The sequence below is a fragment of the Puma concolor genome, chromosome E4, assembly GCF_028749965.1.
Source record: "Puma concolor isolate L17-30 chromosome E4, mPumCon1.1.hap2, whole genome shotgun sequence".
Classification (NCBI taxonomy): domain Eukaryota; kingdom Metazoa; phylum Chordata; class Mammalia; order Carnivora; family Felidae; genus Puma; species Puma concolor.
Window position 1 is genome coordinate 30,172,328 of NC_141683.1, and position 22,645 is coordinate 30,194,972.

Below are 22,645 nucleotides of genomic sequence, written 5' to 3' on the forward strand. Positions count from 1 at the left end.
TAAGACCTTCAACTGATTGGATGAGGCCCACCTACATTATGGAGGATAATCTGTTTTACTCAGTCTACTGTTGGTTTAAATGTTAATCTCATTTAAAAGTACCCTCACAGGGGCACCTGGGTGGTGCGCAGTCGGTTAAGCATCAGACTTTTGATCTTGGCTCAGGTCGTGATCTCTCGGTTCAAGAGTCGAGTGGAGCCCCGCATCCGGCTCTGCACTGATGGTGTAGAGTCGGCTTGGGATTCTGTCTCTCCTTCTCTCTGCCCCTCCCCCACTTGTGCTAGCTCTCTCTGCCTCTCTCTCTATCTCTCTCTTAAAATAAATACATTAAGGGGCGCCTGGGTGGCGCAGTCGGTTAAGCGTCCGACTTCAGCCAGGTCACGATCTCGCGGTCCGTGAGTTCGAGCCCCGCGTCGGGCTCTGGGCTGATGGCTCAGAGCCTGGAGCCTGTTTCCGATTCTGTGTCTCCCTCTCTCTCTGCCCCTCCCCCGTTCATGCTCTGTCTCTCTCTGTCCCAAAAATAAAAATAAAAAAACGTTGAAAAAAAAAATTTAATAAAAAAAAAATAAATACATTAAAAAAACTAAAAAAAAAAATACTTTCACAGAGGGGCACCTGGCTGGCTCATTTGATAGATGAGTGTGCAACTCTTGATCTCGGGCTTGTAAATTCAAGCCCCACATTGGGTGTAGAGATTACCTAAAAATAAAATCTTTAAAAAAATAGAAAAATAAATATACCTTCACAGAAACATCTAGAATAATGGTTGACCAGATATCTGGGTACCACGGGCCTAGCCAAGTTGACACCTAAAATGATCCATCACACTACTGAAAACCGTCGATCCGGAACCTAGGCAGACTCCGTTTTAGATCACTTTGATGAATGAGCGAATGGAGCGGGGGGCATTCAGAAACAGCTTTTTAGGAGGTAGACCTGGCCTGACTTCACAGTTGACCGACTACAGACGTGGCAGGGAAAAAGAGGGAAGAGTCTAGGGGTTCCCAGGTTTTTAGCTTGAGGGTTCAGCGTAAGATGTGTTCACCTGAGGACATTGAAGGTAATGTCCAGTGAGCAGCCTGGCTGGGGGTTCTAAAGCCCCAGGAAGTTTGGAGAAGGGGGCTTGAGAGCCACTACAGAGCTGCAGCTCTGGGAGTAGGTAAAATCACCCAGGAAGGGTGTGGACGATGAGAACAGGACAGGGAAGGGGGTGGGATCCTGGGAACGTTTAAGGGGTAGACAGAGGGGAAAGTGCCTTTGAAGGTAAACATTATTGGGGCACCTGGGTGGCTCAGTCGGCGTCCGACTTCGGCTCAGGTCATGATCTCACAGCTTGTGAGTTCAAGCCCCGCGTCGGGCTCTGTGCTGACAGCTCGGAGCCTGGAGCCTGCTTCTGGTTCTGTGTCTCCCTCACTCTCTCACCCTAACCCACTCACATTCTGTCTCTGTCTCTCTCAAAAATAAATAAACATTAAAAAAAAATGAAGGTAAACATTATTATTATTATTACTCATGCAGTGGGACAATTTGCTGAAATATTGATTTGCATTCCTTTTCCCTTCCCATTCACCCCTCTCTTTTGTCTGGGTGGAAAGTGGAAGCTTCCCAAAGGCCTTAGCCCTAAGCCTGCTGAGACAGTGCCAGGGGTCCCCAGGGACAAGGGCAGCGAGGTGGCTTTTGAGAGCCAGGAAGAAGAGGTGCGATGGCCTGGGAGCGCGAAAGAAAATGGTGTGTGTCCTGAGCAGCAAGGACCTTCATGCAATGCCCTTCAGAGGCGGCAAGACCTCAGCGGGGCTGGGAGGTGGGATGCCGGGCCCCAAGTTTCTAGCCTCGACAGACTCTTGCACCAAACACATCCAGGAAGCAGGAGCCCGGGCTACAAGAGGTCCCTGGGGGCTACAGCATCTAGATGTCCACCCTTACCCTGCTTTCTGGCATCCCCCTAAACCTTCAGGATTCTGCTGGAGAAAGTAGACGGTTTTTGCCATCCCAGCAGGCCCGGAACAGAATCAAATTGATTTAAAAGAAAAGAAACGACCTGTGTGCCTTGCAAACCTGAGTTTGTAGCTGGGGATTTGTAGCATTACTATTATCTTCATTTAGAGATGAGGGAACTGAGGCCTAGAGAAGCTAAGTAATTGCGTCAAAGCCACACAGCCAGTTAAGTCCCTCTCTCTCTTTTTTTTTTAATTTAAATTAAATTTAATTAATTAATTTGTTTATTATTATTATTTTTTAATTTACATCCAAGTTAGTTAGCCTATACTGCAATAATGCAATAATGAGTTCAGGAGTAGAATCCAGTGATTCCTCTCCTACATATAACACCCAGTGCTCATCCCGACAAGTGTCCTCCTTAATGCCCCTTGCCCATTCAGCCCATCCCCCCACCCACAACCCCTCCAGCAACCCTCTGTTTGTTCTCTATATATGTCTCTTATGTTTTGTCCCCTTCCCTTTTATATTATTTTTGCTTCCCTTCCCTTATGTTCATCTGTTTTGTCTCTTAAATTCCACATATGAGTGAAGTCATATGGTATTTGTCTTTCTCTGACCAATTTCACTCAGCATAATACCCTCTAGTTCCATCCCCGTAGTTGCAAATGGCAAGATTTCATTCTTTTTGATTGCCAAGTAATACTCCGTTGTATAAATATACCACATCTTCATTATCCATTCATCCATCGATGGACCTTTGGGCTCTTTGCATACTTTGGCTATTGTTGATAGCGTTGCTATAAACATGGGGGTGCATGTGCCCCTTCGAAACAGCACACCTCTATCCCTTGGATAAATGCCTAGTAGTGCAATTGCTGGGTCGTAGGGTAGTTCTATTTTTAGTTTTTTGAGGAATCTCCATACTGTTTTCCAGAGTGGTTACACCAGTTTGCATTCCCACCAGCATTGCGAAAGAGATCCTCTCTCTCCACATCCTCGCCAGCATCTGTTGTTGCCTGAATTGTTAATGTTGGCCATTCTGACAGGTGCGAGGTGGTATCTCATTGTGGTTTTGATTTGTATTTCCCTGATGATGAGTGATGTTGAGCATTTTTTCATGTGTCGGTTGGCCATCTGGATGTCTTCTTTGGAGAAGTGTCTATGCATGTTTTTTGCCCATTTCTTCACTGGATTATTTGGTTTTTTGGGTGTTTAGTTTGATAAGTTCTTTATAGATTTTGGGTACTAACTCTTTATCCGACACGTCACTTGCAAGTATCTTCTCCCATTCTGTCGGTTGCCTTTTAATTTTGCTGATTGTTTCCTTCGCTGTGCAGAAGCTTTTTATTTTGATGAGGTCCCAGTAGTTCATTTTTGCTTTTGTTTCCCTTGCCTCTGGAGACGTGTTGAGTAAGAAGTTGCCGTGGCTGAGGTCTAAGAGATTTTTGCCTGCTTCCTCCTCTAGGATTTTGATGGCTTCCTGTCTTACATTTAAAATTTTTATTTTATTTTTGAGAGAGAGAAAGACAGAGCATGAGCAGGGGAGGAAGAGAGAGAGAGGAAGACACAGAATCTGAAGCAGGCTCCAGGCTCTGAGCTGTCAGCACAGAGCCTGACACAGGGCCCGAACCCGTGAACCGTGAGATCATGACCTGAGCAGAAGTCGGACGCCTTACTGACTGAGCCACCCACACACCCCAAAGTCACACAACCAGTAAATGACTGATGCAGGATTGGAAGACAGATCTTTCTAATTCCATAGCCCTAAACCAGTGGTTGGAAAACATCAAACACCTAAAGGGCCTATCAGATAAAGTGAAGGAATGAAGTATGTCAGGTAGAAGAATTCTGGCATTCCAACATGGCCGTATTTAGTTTGTCCCACTACAACTTGTACCTTGGTCTTGGCATGTGTTGTGGCTGGAGGGGAGCATGGAAAGGCGTGGTAGAGACTATGGCACATTCCAACACTGAGGTTCTGTCTCAAAGGTGGTTGTCACTGCAAATGTCACAAGCAAAGGGCTTCTATTTTAAAAACAAATGCTGGAAATCCGAATGCTTATGCGAAATCTGATTTGTACACATTTGACTTTTTTATTAAAAAATCAAAAGGAGTCAAGGGGCGTCTGGGTGGCTCAGTCGGTTAAGCGTCCAACTTCGGCTCAGGTCATGATCTCCCAGTATGTGGGTTCGAGCCCCGCGTCGGGCTCTGTGCTGACAGCTTGGAACCTGGAGCCTGCTTCGCATTCTGTGCCTCCCTCTCTCACTACCTCCCCCTCCCCTGCTCCTGCTCTGTCTCTATGTCTCTCTCACGTATAAATAAACGTTTAAAAAATTTTTTTATTCAGAAGGAGTCAAGAAAAATGTGTCTGCCCTCCTTGGGCTGAAGTTTGAGTTGCTGCTGCACAGCTCTGAGCACAGGGCCTGGGGCTGATTTGAACGGGGTCTGCTGAAGCCGGGGCTTGGGAAGCAAGTGTCCTGGAAGCAGAAACCAGAGCCTTCACTGGGAACAGACTGGTTCACCCTATGGAAGGAAGGGAAGGGGTGCAAGTTGGGAGAGGTTATCAAGTCCCCAGTACATTCCTCTCCTCACTTTGGCTGAAGGGGCAACCGTTCATCTCTGTCAGGTGGTTATTCCTGAGAAATGGTAGAGGAGGGGTCTTGGGAAAAGTTCTCTGAGCTCTTGCTGGAGAGGAGAAAGAGGAACAAGCTGGGATCTCCGTGGCGTAGCTTCTAAAAGCCTCCCGGGGGCTGGGCGGCTGCCTTTCTGCACTGCACACAGCCCTCCCACACACACTGGGATGGGGACTCGCCCCAGACCTCTCCCTGCCCACGGGTGCTGCTGACTCAGGCAGCCTCAGGGCCGCAGGCCCAGCAGAGGATGAGGCTCACCTTGTCCATCCTCCCCTCCCCCTCTCCTTCCTCTATGGGCTGGATGAGGAGAATGAGTCGATTCTCAGCGGCCCAGACAGTGCCCCGTCGATGCCCTCAGCAAGGAGCTCTTTGGAAACCCCAGAATGACTCGGAGCCGGAGGCCCTGTTTCCTCTCCTGACCGCATCCTGCAGCTCGCAGCAGGGGGCAGGTGCAGGAGGGGCAGTGCCCGTCTGCCTCTGCCTCTGTGGGCCACAACCCGCTCGACGGGGCGCAGGCTGGCTGCAGGCAGGTGAGTAGCTATGGGAAAGGCATATGACCAACTTCGGGGGGTCAAGCCAGGCGGCTGTACTTAACTGCCTCAAGGGAAGAGCACCCCCTTAAGAAACTGGGGCTGGGGGACACGGAGTCTAGGGAGCTGCTTGGAGTGCAGGGCAGACCTATCACTGGGACTCAGACTCCCAAGTTGCATGAGATGGGAAAGGACCCACTTCCCCAAGCCACACCAGCATCCTCCAGGCCAGCAATTCTCAGCTGGTTTCTGAACGCGGCCCGGTCCTCTCCACAGTGTTCAGGGTCCTCCTGCCCCTTACCCTCCCCGCCTCCTCTCTCTCTTCTCTTTCATCTTTCCTCCGCCTTCTCTCGTTCCTTCTACCCCTTCCTCTCCAGCTTCTCCTTCCTAGCCACGAGGGCTTCCACAGGATTCCAGGGACCGCAGGATTATGTCTGAGCACCTGTACAGAGCACTGGCCTCTGAGCCGCCTTCCTCCCCTGTCCCTTACTCTGCAAGCCCCTGTTGTAACTTGCTCTCCCCGGTGGGACCACCAGGGGGCGAGAGTTGAGCGCTCTTGGGTCTGGACCAACTACGTTCCGGTCTTTCTTCCCTGCGCCGTGGAGAAAAAAATCCTGAGAGCAAAAGTGATGGAGGGCAGAGTGGAGTTGCCTGTAGGCTCTAATCTGGCCTGAGACTCTTCCATGCTTCTTACGGCCCAGCTGGTGCAGGACGTGGACCCTTCCTCTCCGGAGATCAGGACTGGCCCCTCCTTCACTGCAAGCCCCAAGTCCCCAGCCTACCTTCCCTTCCTTCTGGGACCACCGCCCAGCAGGCCCGAAGGCCCTGGGCTCTAGCCATTCCCTCTTCTGTTTCGAGAGACCCACAGAGAACGTGAAACTAAGAAAAGATAGTGAGTTATGTTAAAAACAGCACCGCTACAAAGATACAAAGCTAAATACCAGAGCTGAGAGAGCAGTGACTTTTGGGGGGCTTTCAAATGTGGCAGCATCCAGATAGACAGGACACCTGGGTCCCGAGGGCGCCTCTGCTCCAAGCTCTTCACACTGCCCCCCCCTTCCAGTTCCCACAAAGAAAGCTCATATTTGCTTGTAGTCAGATGGCATGTAGTAAAGACACTTTGTCAGCCTGGTCCCCACTGCATTTCTTCCCTGGCAGGGTTATGTGTGGTAGAGAATTCCCAGGCCCCTGGGAGCAGACCCCTGGCCACCCAGCCCCTGTCTGAGCTGCACCTCCGGAAGGCTGAAGACTGGGCAGCTGACAGGAGACGTGGCGGGAAAGGTGGAGGGTGGGGTGGCGGTGCCTGCGGCTCTCATTGGGGCTGGATTATTATCAGAATTCTAATAACCGGTTGCTTTTCTCAAAGGCCTAGAGATAGAGGTGCCCTCCAAAATAGCACTTGACCTACATGGGGCCTTTTCCTCACTTTGCCTGGTAGGTGGTTATTAACCAGCTCAGGTACCTAGTTTAGGAGAGACATAAAAAGTATGTTTTGGAGCCAGACAGCCTCAGTTTCTTCATATATAAAATGGGGGTGTAGATCAGATGCCTTTTAGAGCGCTTGGGTGGCTCAGTTGGTTGAACGTCTGACTTCAGCTCAGGTCATGATCTCACAGATCGTGGGTTCGAGCCCCACATCGAGCTTTGCCCTGACAGCGTGGAGCCTTCTTCGGACCCTCTGTCTCCCTCTCTCTGCCCCTCATCCTCTCTCTCTCTCTTTCTCTCTCTGGGGCTCATTAAACATTTTTTTTTTAAGTAATAAACATTTTTTTAAAGATGCTTTTTAGCATTATGCTTTGCCCATAGTAGGCACCTAAGGAAAGGTAGTGATTTTTTTAAGAGACATTTTTTTCCACATTCTTCGTCTTAAAAGAAAAATAAGTTCCTCGTCCTCACACCCAACTCTCAGGGAAAAAAAGAAAGCAAGAAACTTCTGCATGATAATTACATCTTCAGTGGTCCAAACCTGTTTACTGGTGACCAAGTTTCACTTCCTGTGGTTTTGCAGCTCGAGGCTTCAAAGGGCACCTTCCTCCTGTGACCAGGCCCGGGCCTGGGGCCTTGGCATGGATTAACTAGAAACAAATTAGTACCTCATGCCTCTGTCTCCTCTTAAAATACTCCACATGATGAGAAAGGAAGAGAAAAGGGTGTATTTTAAAGGGAGGATGGTTTAATTTGAGGTACAATGCTGTTGAAATCAATTGAAATGGTCCATAAACCTGGTGATGTGTGACCTCTTCACACCTCCCACCCCAAAGCTCTTGTCCCAACCCCTCTGCACCTGGTCAGTGCATTTCCATCTATTTGTTCATAAACACATGCACTGATGTGTTCTCAGTGCTTTGATAGCTCTGTGGGAGGTTGGTGGAGAGAGAGGGCTGAGCTGGTCCTATGGAATGGTTGAAAGACGCTATGCTGGGTCTGATGGAGGATCCTGAAGCCAGGATCCTGAAGCTAGGTGCTCATGATGGACAAAAAGCCCCCTAAAGCTGAAACCAGGGAGGAGAAACCAGTTAGTTTGTCCAAGAAGCTTCAAAAATGCCTTGGATGCTGGAAAGTAGGTGATGTCTATTTTATATCCTTGCCCACTGCTGAGAGCTGGGATTCTAGCAGGAGCAGCTAAGAAATTGAAAAATAGTCTCTATACACCCAAATGCTGGGGTGGAGTCTGGCCTAGGGACTGGGGGGCAAAGAGGAGTTGAGCTTTACTTATCATTTCTGTGTGGACTTTTTGCTGTGAAAATGTATTCTTTATTCATGTGTAATTTCTGTAATTAAAATTAGTAGTTTAAAACTTTTTATTATGAATACCTTCCAACGTAAGTGAGAGTCTAGTATAATGAACTCTCATTTATCTATCACCTAGACTTACTGATATCAACATTTCCCTATATTTCCTCAGTTCACCTTTTCTTTAGCAAAATATTTTGTTTTATTTTTTTAAATTTAATGTTTATTTATTTTTGAGAGAGAGACACACACACAGAGCATGAGCAAGGGAGGGGCAGAGAGAGAGGGAGACACGGAATCTGAAGCAGGCTTCAGGCTCTGAGCTGTCAGCACAGAGGCCGACGTGGGGCTCAAACCCATGACCTGAGCCGAAGTCTGATGCTTAACCGACCGAGCCACCCAGGTGCCCCTTTAGCAAAATATTTTAAATAAAATCCTAATCATGGTGACATATCACTTGCAGATGTTTCAGAACGCATCTATGAAAAAAATTGGACACTTTTCTTACATAATCACATGACTGTTACCACAATAACTCCTTAATATCACCCGACACCGAGTCACATTCAAAGCTCCCCAGTTGTCCTTTCAAGGTCTTTTCAAGTTGTCCTTTCAAGGTCTCAGGACCGTCCTGTCAACGGTCTTTTCAAGTTGGTCCGTTTGTATCTGGATTCAAGTAAGGTCTACACTTTGCATTTGGCTCTTTTAATCCTGTGTAGGTCCCCTTCCCCCACCCGATTTTTTTCTTATCATGTCAGTGCCTTGTTGAAATCAGGTCAGTTGTCTCATGCCCCACATTCTGTGTTTTATCTGCTTGCCTCCTCACATTGTCATTTAACTGACTCCTGACCCCCGTATTTCCTGTAACCTGGACATTAGCGGCAAAGGCTTGAATAGATTTCGGCTCATCATTTGTGGCAAGAACACCTCACAAGTGGTGCTGGGCATCCCATCCGCCTCGTCATCCTCCACCCTCACCCTCACCATCCTCGGTTGTCACATCGTGTTGTCTCTCTTATCACTGAGAACTAATCCCTGAGGCGACACGTCAGCATCTTGTAATAGTCCAGCTCTCGCCTCGTGGTTTTAGCACCCACCAATGATTGTTGCCTGAACCATTTTCTTAGAGGTTGCACAAGGTGATTTCTGTTTCTATTTAAAATAATTTTTTTCTGGGGCACCTGGGTGGCTCAGTAGGTTGAACATACGACTTTGGACCAGGTCACAGTCTCGCAGCTCATGGGTTCGAGCCCTGCATCGGGCTCTGTGCTGACAGCTTAGAGCCTGGAGCCTGCTTCAGATTCTGTGTCTCCCTCTCTCTGGCCCTCCCCTACTCGTTCTCTCTCTCTCTCTCAAAAATAAATAAAAACGTGGGGCGCCTGGGTGGCTCGGTCGGTTAAGTGTACGACTTCGGCTCAGGTCACGATCTCGCGGTCCATGAGTTCGAGCCCCGTGTCGGGCTCTGTGCTGACAGCTCAGAGCCTGGAGCCTGTTTCAGATTCTGTGTCTCCCTCTCTCTCTGCCCCTCCCCTGTTCATGCTCTGTCTCCCTCTGTCTCAAAAATAATAAACGTTAAAAAAAAAAAAACTTAAAATAAATAAATAAATACGTTAAAAATTTTTTTAATACACAAAATAAAAGAAATAAATAAAGGGGCGCCTGGGTGGCGCAGTCGGTTAAGCGTCCGACTTCAGCCAGGTCACGATCTCGCGGTCCGGGAGTTCGAGCCCCGCGTCGGGCTCTGGGCTGATGGCTCAGAGCCTGGAGCCTGTTTCCGATTCTGTGTCTCCCTCTCTCTCTGCCCCTCCCCCGTTCATGCTCTGTCTCTCTCTGTCCCAAAAATAAATAAACGGTGAAAAAAAAAAAATTAAAAAAAAAAAAAAAGAAAGAAATAAAATAATTTTTTTCTTAAAAACCAATAGACTGCATTATGATGTGAGCAATCACCTTCTTATTGACCTACCTTCCAAATTCAGATTGTGATATAAGAAAACCCCCAAAAGACGCCTGTAGTGATTTATTATATTATATTTTAAAATAACTTCCCTATTCATGCAGTCTGCTGGGGAGCCCCTGGCAGGATCTGGTCAGGAGTCTTTCAGGCCTTGAACCTCTGAGAGTACCCAGAGTATGTATGCATGGATTTCTCTTGGTGTAGGACCACAGAGAAACAGGTTTTCAAGTGTCAAAAAGCGTTTATTAAGTGGGCTGATAAGTGAATTTTACATTCAGACCTAATGTAAGTTGTTTGTCTTGCCTTGATCTCCTTTTGATGGGATTGGTTGTGGTAATGGATGGCATGGTCGAGTTGTTGCCTTTGTGTGTGTGTGTGTGTGTGTGTGTGTGTGTGTGTGTGTGTGTATGGATTGTTTTGCTTTGATTGTTTAATTTAAAAAATTTTTTTAATGTTTATTTATTTTTAAGAGAGAGAGGCAGAGAGAGCACGAGTAGGGAAGGGGCAGAGAGAGAAGGAGACACAGAATCTGAAGCAGGCTCCAGGCTCCGAGCTGTTAACACAGCTAACATGGGGCTCGAATCCACCATGAGATCATGACCTGAGCCGGAGTCGGACACTTAACCGACTGATCCACCCAGGCGCCCTGATTGTTTAATTTTTAAATGATGGATATGTGTTTCCAGCCTTTTGATGAGTGCATTTTATAAAATATTTAAAATATTTTTGAAAGTAATAAATTCGATATATCTCTGGAAAACAGACTGGACCTGTATTCATGGGACTATGGAATCTTTGGTCTGACAGGGACCAGAGAGGTCCCCTCATCCTACCCCCATCCAGGGCTGACTGTCCACCGCTGGACACAGTTGTTCAGCAAGGCTGTTGCTGTGCATAAGTCTCTGAGTCGCACTCATTTCAGGGAATGCTTTGGGCTCAGCAGGAAATTCCCAGCCCTGAAAGACAGAATAACCTGGGTCTATACACAGGTTTTCACTCAAGAGACACTGTGATCAACCAATTCTCTGGAAATCAATGATCTACAAAAGTGACTTATTCATAGGACAGAAGTCTTTGTGTACTTTTTAGTTTCAAGAAAAAGGAAAGAAGAAAGATAACATTCCCCCAATTAACGGTCCACATGGCTTTTATTTCCTTCTTTTACGCCAGTAAGCCCACATTTCCCATCTTATTTGTGTGTGTAGGACAGAGACTTGAGCTTCGGTGGTTGTTCTGTAGAGGGACTGGAAGTCTTTAATTTCTGTAGCCCCATGGCCTCGCTTACTAACTGGTGCATCATAAATGCAAAATAAAAATGTGTTGAATCCATGAATTTGAGAAGAGAAATCCAAAGCCACGGTATAGTCCGGTTCCAGTTAACAATAGTTTGTATTGTTTGTTTTACTCCCAATAATCGTAGCAAACATATGATGCTTAATACGTGTCACATAGTTCTAAGCGCTTCCTATTTGAACACATTTAACTCCTGCACACGCCCAATGACATAAGAAGCATTGTTCCCATTTTACAGATGAGGATTTTGAATTGGAAAGGGTTGAATAACTTACCCAGCTAACAAAGAAAGTGAGAAGCAGAGCTGGAACTTGAACACGGGCAGTGGCACTGGTTTACAGACTAAAGCCCTACATTATATTGTTTTTCACCGTTGGTTCATTAGGGTCTAAAATAATAATAAACAACTACTGACATGCCGTTCATTCCACTAATGTGTTGTGCTACTTTTCAAAGTGCTTCCAAAATGCATTGTTCATGAGTCCATGGCCACTGTTCTTGAGGTGAGGGGGTTTCCCTGTTTCTGCTCCTCACAGACCAGAAGAGGTGATAGAATCCCACGAAGGCAGCGAAGGAGAGAGGCTAAAGGAGGGGGAGCAGGTGTCAGGGAGTTTCGTTCGGTTTGGAACAGACGTTCAAAACCAGTCCTGAGCTAGATGGGAAAGCTGCTCACTGCAATGTATTTATCAAAGCGAAAGGTCTTGAGCAAGTTGAATGTCTAATATGGAGGATTGTTGTGTTACATGGTGGTTTACCCACAGAGGGAAACCTTCAAAAACGACCATTATGAAATCTACATAGGGGCAGAGAAAAACGTTTACAGTATATTCTGCAAAAACAAAACAAAACACAAAAAACACCCAACAGTGACAACAACCCCCAAACACCAGAATGCCTCATGAGTAACAGCAATGTAAAATGTGACCATGATAGAGAAGGGTTCGGGAAGAGAATGTGCAAACAAGAAAATTACTGCAATTAGGCTGGAGGGTCTGGAGTTATTTTACTCTTAATATGACATTTTCTCTCTTTATGGTAATAAGAACTTAAAAAATGAAACCTGAGAAGATTTGGAGCTATAGGTTATAAAAAAAAAAAAAACCCAAGATTTTGTTTAAGAAGATAGAAATTCAGCAAGCCTTGTGACCTACATCGTATGTTGTGTCTTTGTGTGCATAGGGCCCAGTATGGGGCTAGTATAAGGCATGACCTTCTCGCTTTGGGGGGTTCGGGGGCTGCAGTGAAGAGACATATTGGATTAGAGAGGGGATGTGAGCATGCACATCATGAAGACAGTCATTTTCAGAGCAGGGTGAGTGAGATTAATCACCCTGTGTCTAGCACATCTCCCTGGGGCAAACCACAGCCTCTACCAGACGCTGGCAGCCGTTGTCTCGGGTCTGCACTTCAGGCTTTGCTGCCCACCAAGGCCAAGCCCCTCCACTTTCGCTTGCCAGTTAGGACTATGCAGGCAACATGGTGGGTTTTCGCACTGTTTCTCCCATTTGGACCCCTTACCTCAGCACATCTGTGAAGAGCCCCATTCACCCTCTCAGTCAGATGCCCAAGTTCTCCTTAGTGAGAGAACCCTGGTTATATTAGTCTGGATTCTCCAAAGAGACAGAACCAACAGAAGAGATATAGTTCTATGTCTATTTATAGATCTATCTCTAAATCCACCCATCTATCTATCCATCTATCTCTAAAGACATTTATTATAAGAAATTGGCCCACACCCCTGTGGAGGCTGAGAAGTCCCAAGATCTGCAGCTGGCAAGCTGGAGACCGGAGAGAGTCCATAATTTAAGTTCAAACCCAGTCTGAGTCCGCAGGAAGAAGGCTGATGTCGCAGCTCAGACGGCAGAGAATAAATTCCCTCTTACTCAGTCTTTTTGTTCTCTTCAGGCCTTCGATGGATTGGGTGAGGCCCCCCACCCCACCTCGGGGAGGGCAACCCGCTGTACTGAGTCTGTTGATTCAAATATTAATCTCATACACACCTAGGGACACACTCAGAATAATATTTGACCAAATGTCTGGGCACCTTGTGGCCCAGTCAAGTTGACACATTAAATTAACCATCAATTAACCACTGATCTTTTGATAACAGAAGCAGGGTGATTTCTCCGCAGGGCCAGTAATGGTGGCCTTGACCTCAGTGTGCCCTTGGTTTAGTACTGATTAGTGATAAACAGGGCAAGGCAGGTGCTGGAGGAGTAGTAGAAGATGGAAACCGACTTGAGCTGTGGTCCAGGATGCATGGGATTTGTGTTCTGCTGTGTGTGTGTGACCCCGGCAAGTCATCAAACCTCTTGGGACTTTAGTTCCTCCATCTGTAAAATGGGGATAATAATACAAGCTCTTTAGAGAAGATACTTGCGCAAGTTACATAAACTCAACGAGACTCAACTCTTTAGTCTGTAGAACAGGGACAATAAATTCTATACCTCATAAAGTTGTTGTAGGATAAATAAGACAATATATATAACCTTTAGCTCGATGCCTCTCATATAGTGTGTGCTCATTAAATATTAGCTGTTATTTTAACATCTCCTTCAGAGGGATGTTGTGATCACACATTATGTATAAAAAGTCTTTGGAATAATACAATAAGATGGCATATTCTTTCAAAGTTTGGTGGAAACCAAACTGACAAAATATTTGTTAAAATAATAATGCCTACACCTCTAGAGAGAATATAAATTTTTCAACAATTTGGCACAATGTACTGAAAGTCTCAAATTGTTTATAATCTTTGATGAATACTTTCACTTCTAGGAATTTGTCCTAAGAAATGAATAAAAGTTTATTATAAAAATCTTTGTACAAGGATGTTCATCATAGAATTATTTATAAGGGCGAAAACTTGAAACAAGATTAGGGGCTTAGGGACTCCCGGCTGACTCAGTAAGAAGAGCATGTGATTCTTGATCTTGGGGTCGTGAGTTCAAACCCCATGTTGGGTATAGAGACTACTAAAAAAATAAATAAATGTAATAAAAAAAGATTAGGGGCTTGGTTACATGAATGAGGTTTTATTTCATATATTGATGTAATGTTACCTTAAAAACGTGTTTTAGAAAAATATCTAATGATATAAAATATAGCATATTGCTAAGTGAAGAAAGCAGGCTACAAAATAATGTATACATTGGTGCTTGGCTGGCTCAGTTGGTAGAGCTTGTGACTCTTAATCTCAGGGTCGTAAGTTTAAGCCCCACATTGGGTGTAGAACCTACTCAATTAAAAAAAATTATATTATAAATTTTATATTATAAATAAAAAAATGTATATCATATACATTATTTTGACACCAAAATAATGTATATGATATACATTCCACATATAGTTACTGAGTCCCAATTTTGTGCCAGGCACTGATTATACACTTGGGAACACAGTAGTCTTTGGTCTCATGTAGATTGTCCCCAATTTAGCTGAAAAAAAAAAAGGGGGCATGTCTGTATTATCATCTACACAGAAAAATATTCTAAGGTGTCTCTTCATGGTGTAATAATGGGTGTTTTTCATTTTTACCTTTATGTTTTCCATAATATCCATTTTTATTAATAAAGAACCTGTGATTAATAATCAAGGGAAATTAGGGGAAAACTTGATTAGAGGAAAACTCTTAAAAATTAAAAAAAAATTTGAGTATAGCTGATGCACAATGTTACATTAATTTTGGGTGCACAACAGTGATTCAAAAACTCTATAGATTATGCTGTGCTCACCAAGAGTATAGCTACCGTCTGTCACCATACAACACTATTACAATATCATTGACTATATTTCCTATACTGTACTTTTTATTCTCGTGACTTATTCATTCTGTAACTGGAAGCCTGTATCTCGCACTCCCCTTCACCTGTTTTGTGCACCCCCTCATCCCTCGAGCAATCACCATTTTGTTCTGTGTATTTCTAGGCGTGAGTCTGCTTTTTGTTTGCTTATTCATTTGCCTTATTTTTTCGATCCCCCCTCTAAGTGAAATCAAATGGTGTTTGTCTTGGAAACTCTTAAAATTTTTAAGAGAGAGCCTGGGTCAGGGAGTCACTGAGTATGACTGGGTTCAGAATGGAGAGATCATCTCTTTGGGTCTCACAGGGGCGGGATGGCAGGGGAAGAGAGGGCAGGGTTAAACAAAGGTTTGAGCTGCGATATTTGCTTCTCTGTGACCTTGACCAAGCCTTTTTACTTGTCAGTTTCATCATTGATACAATGGAGCTAATCGTTCCCGCTTGCTTCGGGGTCACAATAATTGATGAAATCATGTGTATGTGCTTTTTAAAAATTTGTGATGTGTTACAGAGACCTAAGTGGTGTTATTATTACCTTAAGCAAGTGACTTTCACCTCTGATCCTCAGTGTCTTCTTAGAACGGAGAAAATGGGTCTCTAGCTCTAAGTTACTGCGATGGAGTAAATGTGAATCTCAGGCACAGTCCACTCTCGTGGAAGATGTGATTAATTACACACCCAATAAACACTTTTTGACTTTGATGATAATGACGAGGAAGAGTGATTTCACGTCTTTGCTTCCTCTTTTCCTCTCACTTACCAAACATTCCCTGCTCCTTTGGCTGTGGGTCTTTCCGTCATTCTCCCCACTGGACTGAGGCTGGAGGGCTCGATGCCCAGCAGGGGTGGTAGGGAGCTTCCTGCCGGCCACTCAGCCTGGGTAAGGGAGGGATTTAGATCTGATAAACTCTGCCACCTGAGATGTCCTCACAAGTGTCCAGAGCCCTCTCTTTACCCCCAGAGTGACATGGGGGGGGTGGTGACACGGGGGTGAGTCATATCACCAAGTACAGCTTTGCCAACTCTGCCATTCTTCTGAACTCCCCAGATCACTCATCACCCCGGGAGGCCCTGGGTTCCCACACTGTGCCCTGAGAAAGAACCCTGGGGTCAAAGGAGGTACCAAAAAAAAAAAAAAAAAAAAAGCCCAGAATTAGTCACAAGAATGAAATCAGAATCACACACAGCCCATGTGCCCAGGCTTTGACCAGGTGCTGACCTTTTTTTTTTTAATACATTTTTTTTTAATTTGAGTATAGTTGATGCTGACCTTTTAAAAACCCAGAGCAGCTCCACCCTTCTTGTCTCCACAGAGAGGGCGAGGGCGAGGGCCTGGGTGGGGGTGGTGGTGACGGGGACGGGAAGGGGGCAGCCGGGCCTGGAACCAGACAATCCCAAGGGCGGGGCTCCTGTGGTTTGTTTGTCTAAAACACCACAGCTTGCAAAGTACTTTCAAGAACATGATTTCCTTTGATCTACCAGGCAGCCCAAGCAGACATGATCATCTCCATCCTTCAGATGAAGAAAGTGAGGCTCCTGAGGCGGAGAGATACCTCAGCACGGCGGCCAGCTGGGACAGTGGGAGACCAGACCCAGGCTGATTTTAGCCCGAGCGCATCAGCGGTTTCACAGCGCTTTGACAACTGCCCTTAAAAAAAAGGTTATAGGAAATTTCAAGAATGAAGAGAGGGAGGAGAGAAAGAATCTGTAATTCCCTTACTTTGACACAATCACTGCTAACATTTATTGAATTCTCTAGACTTTCTTGTGTACCCTTTTCTCAAACATACATAAAATGCAATAACCTTCCTCTTCCTCTTCACAGTGCATCATATTATTTTATACTGCGATGTGGTTCTGATGAGCATTCCTTCGACAGGCAGTTCATGAGCGCCTACTGCATGCCCGGCAGTGTTCCAGGAACTGGGGATACAGCACTAAATAAAGCAGACAAACTCCTTTCGCTATGGAGCCCATATTCTGATGGGAGAGACAAACAATGAACCAAAAATTAAAATAGATGACATTTCTTACCTTAGCACCAAGAGGAAAGAAATATACCTATGATGCTTAAAACTTGTGCTAAAGAAAGAAAAGAGCGAAAGATAGTTTTTATCCAAAGGACTTTGTGGCACATAACGTCTTGCTTCAACAAAACCAATGCTAACAATTATTTAGCTTGAAGTGTGGGGGTATTTAACGCAAGTAATTTTGTCACCTTTTTTAAAATTTATTTTTTTAATGTTTTTTATTTATTTTCGAGAAGGAGAGATAGAGCGCGAGCAGGGGAGGGGCAGAGAGAGAGGGAGACATAGAATCTGAAGCAGGCTCCAGGCTCTGAGCTGTCAGCACAGAGCCCGACGTGGGGCTTGAACTCATGGACCATGAGATCATGACCTGAACTCAAGTTGGATGCTTAAGTGACTAAGCCACCCAGGTGCCCCTAAATTTCTTTTTTTTTTTTTAATGTTTATTTATTTTTGAGAGGGGGGTGGACGGAGGGGCAGAGAGATGGGGACAGAGGATCTGAAGAGGGCTCTGCGCTGACAGCAGTGAGTCTGATGCGGGGCTCAAACCCCCGAGAACCATATGATGATGACGAAGCTGGACGTTCAACTGACTGAGCCACCCAGGTACCTGTTACCTTCTTTTCATTCACTGTCAACATTTTCCAATCTGACATTAAAGCAACATCTTAAAATTTGCATAACAACAGTCCCATATACTAACGAGGGCATTACACCACTGTTGAACATTCAGGTTGTTTCTTTCAGGCGTAAGTCTTTCAGAATGTCTTAGAACTCAGTGCATCAAACTTGTTTTATCCAGGAGTACTGGCTTAGAAGAGAGTGGCAGACAAGAAAGCACAGGGTAAAAGGAATGAACATTTTGGGGGGATGGGATATGAATATTTTTAAAGCTGGGGATATTGATTGACAAATTGCTTACTTCTTTTTTTAAGTAGGACTGCCCTTAATTTTTTTTTTTTTTTTTTTTTTGAGAGAGTGTGTCCGTGCACCTAAGTGTGGGAGGAGTGGAGAGAGAGGGAGAGAGAGAGAATCCCAAGCAGGTTCCATGCTTAGCGTGGAGCCCATCCGGGGGCTCGATCTCACGAACCCAGAGTTCGTGATCTGAGCCAAAATTAAGAATCAGAGTCTTAACTGACTGAGCCATCCAGGCCCCCCAACTGACAAATTACTTTCTAAAAGAATCTGCCACTTACACACCTCCCAGCAATCTGTGTGGGAGTACTTATTTAACCCGTTCTTTCCTGAACCTGTGCCTCAGCTGCCTCAGTAGCAACTGGAAGCTTACTGGTCCCCTTTCATTCCTGACTGAGTATAAAAGAAAATTGCCAAGGGACACATGGCAGACTAATTCGGTGACCTACCCAAACGACGGGAGAGAACTTCCTCTCCCCATCAGCCATAGTTCTGCAGTGGGAGAGAAACACTGAGTTTCAATAATTCCTGCAGGAGGGGCTATGAAAACTCACTCAGGCATGGAGAAGCCTTCTTCCTGCCTGCCTTCAGGGAGCTCAACTGGTAAATCAGGAGAAGTAAATTGGCAGGAGTGGAGGTGAGGACTCAGTCAGAACAGCCTCGTCGTTGGACGTTTTGCCACATGCCGACCCAGATGAGAGCCGGCTTCCCCATCCTGCAGCCCCACCATATGACACAGAATAATTTCTTGCCCAGAGAAGAACGGTGAGGATGAGAAGAGCCATGATATACTTGAGTTCTTAAACCTTAGTGTGTCTGAAATTTGTCCCACTGGCACCAGCAACCCCACAGGCTGCAAGGCTTGTGACTCTCTGGGTATGTGGGAGGAATGTGGTTAACGTTTCTTAACAGCCTCACCTGCTAGGGGCAGCTGACAGGTGGGGTCAAGGTGGAGTGTGACATTCAATGCGCTCTAATCCAACAGTCCCAAATGCTGAACGCAAATGCAGGTATTAGGTAGGGGGTTAAGCAGCTTGAGAAGGAATGCCCAGGATACAGACCCAACCTCACATTGCCGTGCCGATCTGAGTGGACACTGCCCCCAGAGCCTACAACTTTATGATTGGCCTGGTGGGGATCTGGCTGGGAGGTGGTTTTCAAGAATTACATTCCTTTCCCTGCCCCGACTAACATTTCTTTAAGCCAAATCCCCTTAAATCAAAAGTATACACACCGAATTTCCAAACCCTCCAGAAACCCCAAGGGGTAAGTTATAGTCAGAAAATGGATAGATAGGCCCAAAAAGGATAGGAAAAAATGCCCAATACATACTTAAAATATCACATTGACAGATACCCTTTTTCAAGTGACACCTGGCTGGCAGATGCTCTTAAATCTGTTTTTATTCTCCCCGTAACCTTCAAAATGTGAAACGTCCTTTAAAATAATAAGAGTATGGGGCGCCTGGGTGGCGCAGTCGGTTAAGCGTCCGACTTCAGCCAGGTCACGATCTCGCGGTCCGTGGGTTCGAGCCCTGCGTCGGGCTCTGGGCTGATGGCTCAGAGCCTGGAGCCTGTTTCCGATTCTGTGTCTCCCTCTCTCTCTGCCCCTCCCTCGTTCATGCTCTGTCTCTCTCTGTCCCAAAAATAAATAAACGTTGAAAAAAAAAAATAAATAAATAAATAAAAAATAAAAAAATAAAATAATAAGAGTAAATGGGCACCTGGGTGGCTCAGCCGGCTGAGCGTCTGACTTCGGCTCAGGTCATGATGTCCCAGTTTGTGAGTTCGAGCCCCACGTCGGGCCCTGTGCTGACAGCTCGGAGCCTGGATCCTGCTTTGGATTCTGTGTCTCCGTCTCTCTCTGCCCCTCCCCCTCTTGTGCTGTCTCTGAAAAATAAATAAATGTAAACATCTAAAGAAAATTGAAATAATAAGAGTAAATGATTTGCTGCCTTTCTGTAGGATTACTGCACCCACAGGTGGTACAGGTCTTTGACCTCGCACCAAATTCTGATCGTCCTGAGGGCAGCCTCAGCTACTGGCTTGAATTTTGTCTGGCGCAGTATTGGCTTTGCCTCCCGATGCTCATTTCACTCCCATCGCTCAAGTAAAAAAAAGACACGGTTGTCAGATTCAGGCTAGCAACAGTGTTTATTGAGAAAGGTGAACTGATGCAAGAGATTCCGGTGTCCCTGGCCAAGTGACAGAGACTCTGGTGAACGATTTCAGAATCTTCTGTCCAGAGGGAAGGGCCGAGATACTTTCCAGGGTGAGTCCTTCAGCTTCGTGGGAAGGGGGAGAAGATACAAAACCAGGGCAGGCCAAGCACATGTAGGGAAATTGTCCGGAGGGATAAACTGGGCAGCTCACGCTGGGGCTGGTTCCCATGGCTTTGGTGAGCTTTGAAAATGAAAGTCTGAACTGATAGTGACTAATGATACAGCAAAGACAGCTACAAAGATGACTAAGTACGAAAGGGCTGTCGATTCCCATATTCTATAGAAATTTTGGAGAATGAGAGGGCCAGAGAGTCTGACTTTGAGAAGGTATTTCTCAGAAGGTAGTAGCTATTTGTAGGGGTTCAGAGAAAGCATAGCCGGAGACAACAGTCACTCTTGGGGGAGTCTGGGTTTGGTATTCTGGCCAGTGTTATTCCCGATGGGGCAGAGGAGGAAACCCACTTCTCCTTCTTCTACTTGGCGAACATGTATGTGGGTGTCCAGATTGCTGTCTGCACGGTCTCATAGGACCTTTATTGGACTGGAGAAAATTACCGCCCCCCCCCCCTACGCCCACTGGGCTGAGAGAACAGCTGGTCTCAGCAGACTGGTTTTGGGGCGGGGGTGGGAGAGAGTTCAAAAGGCGCTGAGGTTCTGAGAAAGCTAATGAAGGAGACCCTGGGAGTCCAGGCAGCGCCGGCTGGGGCGGCCCGCAGCCAGCAGAGAAGGCATGTCTGGGGAAGCCGGCACCACCCCCACCCCCTACGCACTCCCGCGGGTCTTGTCCCCCCGCGGGCTCCGGGGCCGCCACCTCCACCGGGCCGGGGCGGCTACGGCACTGCCGAGCCAGCGTTCGCCGGCCGGGCTCGCTCCCAGCTGCCGGCCGGACTCCGGAACACTGAGCTGTCGTCCCTGCAGAGCGAGGACACCGAGCTGCCCCTGCGCGCCGGGCGGTCGGCGCGCAAGCAGACTCCGCGCCAGGCTCGGGCGCGGAACGAACGGTCCAGCAGCAGGTAGATGAGCGGGTTGGCGCAGCTGTTGACGAAGGCCAGGCAGGTGGCGATGCTGAGGCCCCAGCGCAGCGCCAGCAGCAGGCCGCAGGGCAGCGGCACCGCCCCCAGGCGCGCCAGGTGGAAGACGGCCCGCAGGGCGCCGAAGGGCAGCCAGGAGCCCACGAACGCGCTCTCGACGGCGAAGATGATGCGCAGCGAGTTCCTCCGGGCCCGGCCCAGGTGCGGCGGCCGGCGCAGGCGGCAGGAGATGCGGCAGTAGCAGACCAGGGTGACGCCCAGGGGCAGCACGCAGGTGAGCAGCAGCACCAGCAGGCTCAGGCCCTGGAAGGCGTCGGAGGGCTCCTCCCCGCACTGGCTGCCCCCGCCGCCGGGGAGGGGCTGCAGCCGCCGGTAGGCCAGGGAGGGCAGGCCGGCCAGGAGCGCCACGGCCCACACGCCGCAGCAGACGGCCAGCGCGCAGCGCGGGGTGCGCAGGGGCCGCGCGTCGAGCAGCTTCACCACCGCCAGGTAGCGGTCCACGCTCAGGCCCGCCAGCAGCAGCGCGCCTGCGCAGCGCGTGCCGGCCAGCGCGAAGCCGCTGAGCTTGCAGAGGCCCTCGCCGAAGGGCCAGCGGCCGCCGCTCGCCGCCGCCGCCGCCCACAGCGGCAGCGTGAGCACGAAGCCCAGGTCGGCGGCGGCCAGGTGCAGCACGAAGGTGTCCACGAGGCGCCGCGGGCCAGGCCGCGCGGCCAGCAGCCACACCACGAAGGCGTTGCCCAGCAGGCCCACCACGAAGGCCGCCAGGTAGAGCGCGGGGATGTAGGCGTAGCCGTAGGGCAGGTCCGGGGCCAGGCACGGCTCCAGCTCCTCCAGGGCGCCGGACCCCGAGTAGTCCCAGGACGCCGTCCCGGGGCTGGGGCTCCTGGGCTCGGTGGGGTGCATGGCGGGGGCCGTCGGGCCTGTGCCGCACGCAGCCTGGGTGCGGGCTCTCCCAGGGAGAGGTGGGGGGTTGCTCTTCACGGCCGGTGCCCAGCACCTCCCTTCCTGCCACCCTCGACCCAGGCAAATGCGTGGGCAGGAAGGTGGGGGAGGAGGGGGTGGAGTGGGAGGGGCAGGCTCCTGGGGGTAGAGGCCGACGATTTGGGGCTGGCCCCAGGGGAAAGACCGGGACCTGGCGGAGGGGGCTTCACAGCTGGATCCTCCGAGGACAAGGCCTCGGGGCTGGGAGGCCCGCTCTGCCCCCCAGGGGGAGTCTGATGTCAGGTTGCAACAGGTGGCGGGTGCCCGAGAGCCTTCCTCCCTTCTCGTCCCCCACTTCGCTCCTTCCCATGCTCCGCGCTGCTGCTTTCTCTAGTTTTATTAGGGGCGAGGGCCTAGAACTCCAGCTGAGGGTTTTGTAAGGCTGGTGCCTCAGCCTGCTGCGGGTCCCCCGTCCTCTAGGAAAGAGGGTTTCTGCTATCTGGTGTGCAACGGGGTTGGGGTGAACTGGGGAGCCTGTGGCTTCGAGGCCTGCCTCCTAAACAGGCATCGGCCATCAGAGCTCTTCAGCTGTTGTAGGTTCAATGTCTTAACTCAAACAGTGGCTTTTCTGACCAAATCAAGTCTTCA

General features: G+C 47.9%; 1 protein-coding gene and 1 long non-coding RNA gene across 2 annotated transcripts in view; one reads left to right on the forward strand and one right to left on the reverse strand.

Annotated features, from left to right (window-relative positions):
- LOC147572549 (uncharacterized) overlaps positions 1 to 16,691 on the forward strand; it is an 18,900-nt gene extending 2,209 nt beyond the window's left edge. The window contains exon 2 of the long non-coding RNA XR_015246391.1: positions 16,365 to 16,691. This is a non-coding gene — a long non-coding RNA (uncharacterized LOC147572549). The remainder of the gene's footprint in view (positions 1 to 16,364) is intronic.
- Positions 16,692 to 20,578: 3,887 nt separating this feature from the next.
- GPR25 (G protein-coupled receptor 25) lies at positions 20,579 to 22,105 on the reverse strand. The gene has a single exon (XM_025920968.2). It carries the CDS (start codon positions 21,977 to 21,979, stop codon positions 20,876 to 20,878), a length of 1,104 nt encoding a protein of 367 aa, XP_025776753.1. The 5' UTR covers positions 21,980 to 22,105; the 3' UTR covers positions 20,579 to 20,875.
- Positions 22,106 to 22,645: the final 540 nt, after the last annotated feature.

Excerpts from the sequence above, each read along its gene's own strand:
- GPR25 (XM_025920968.2), bottom strand. The coding sequence starts at position 21,979 with ATGCACCCCACCGAGCCCAGGAGCCCCAGCCCCGGGACGGCGTCCTGG.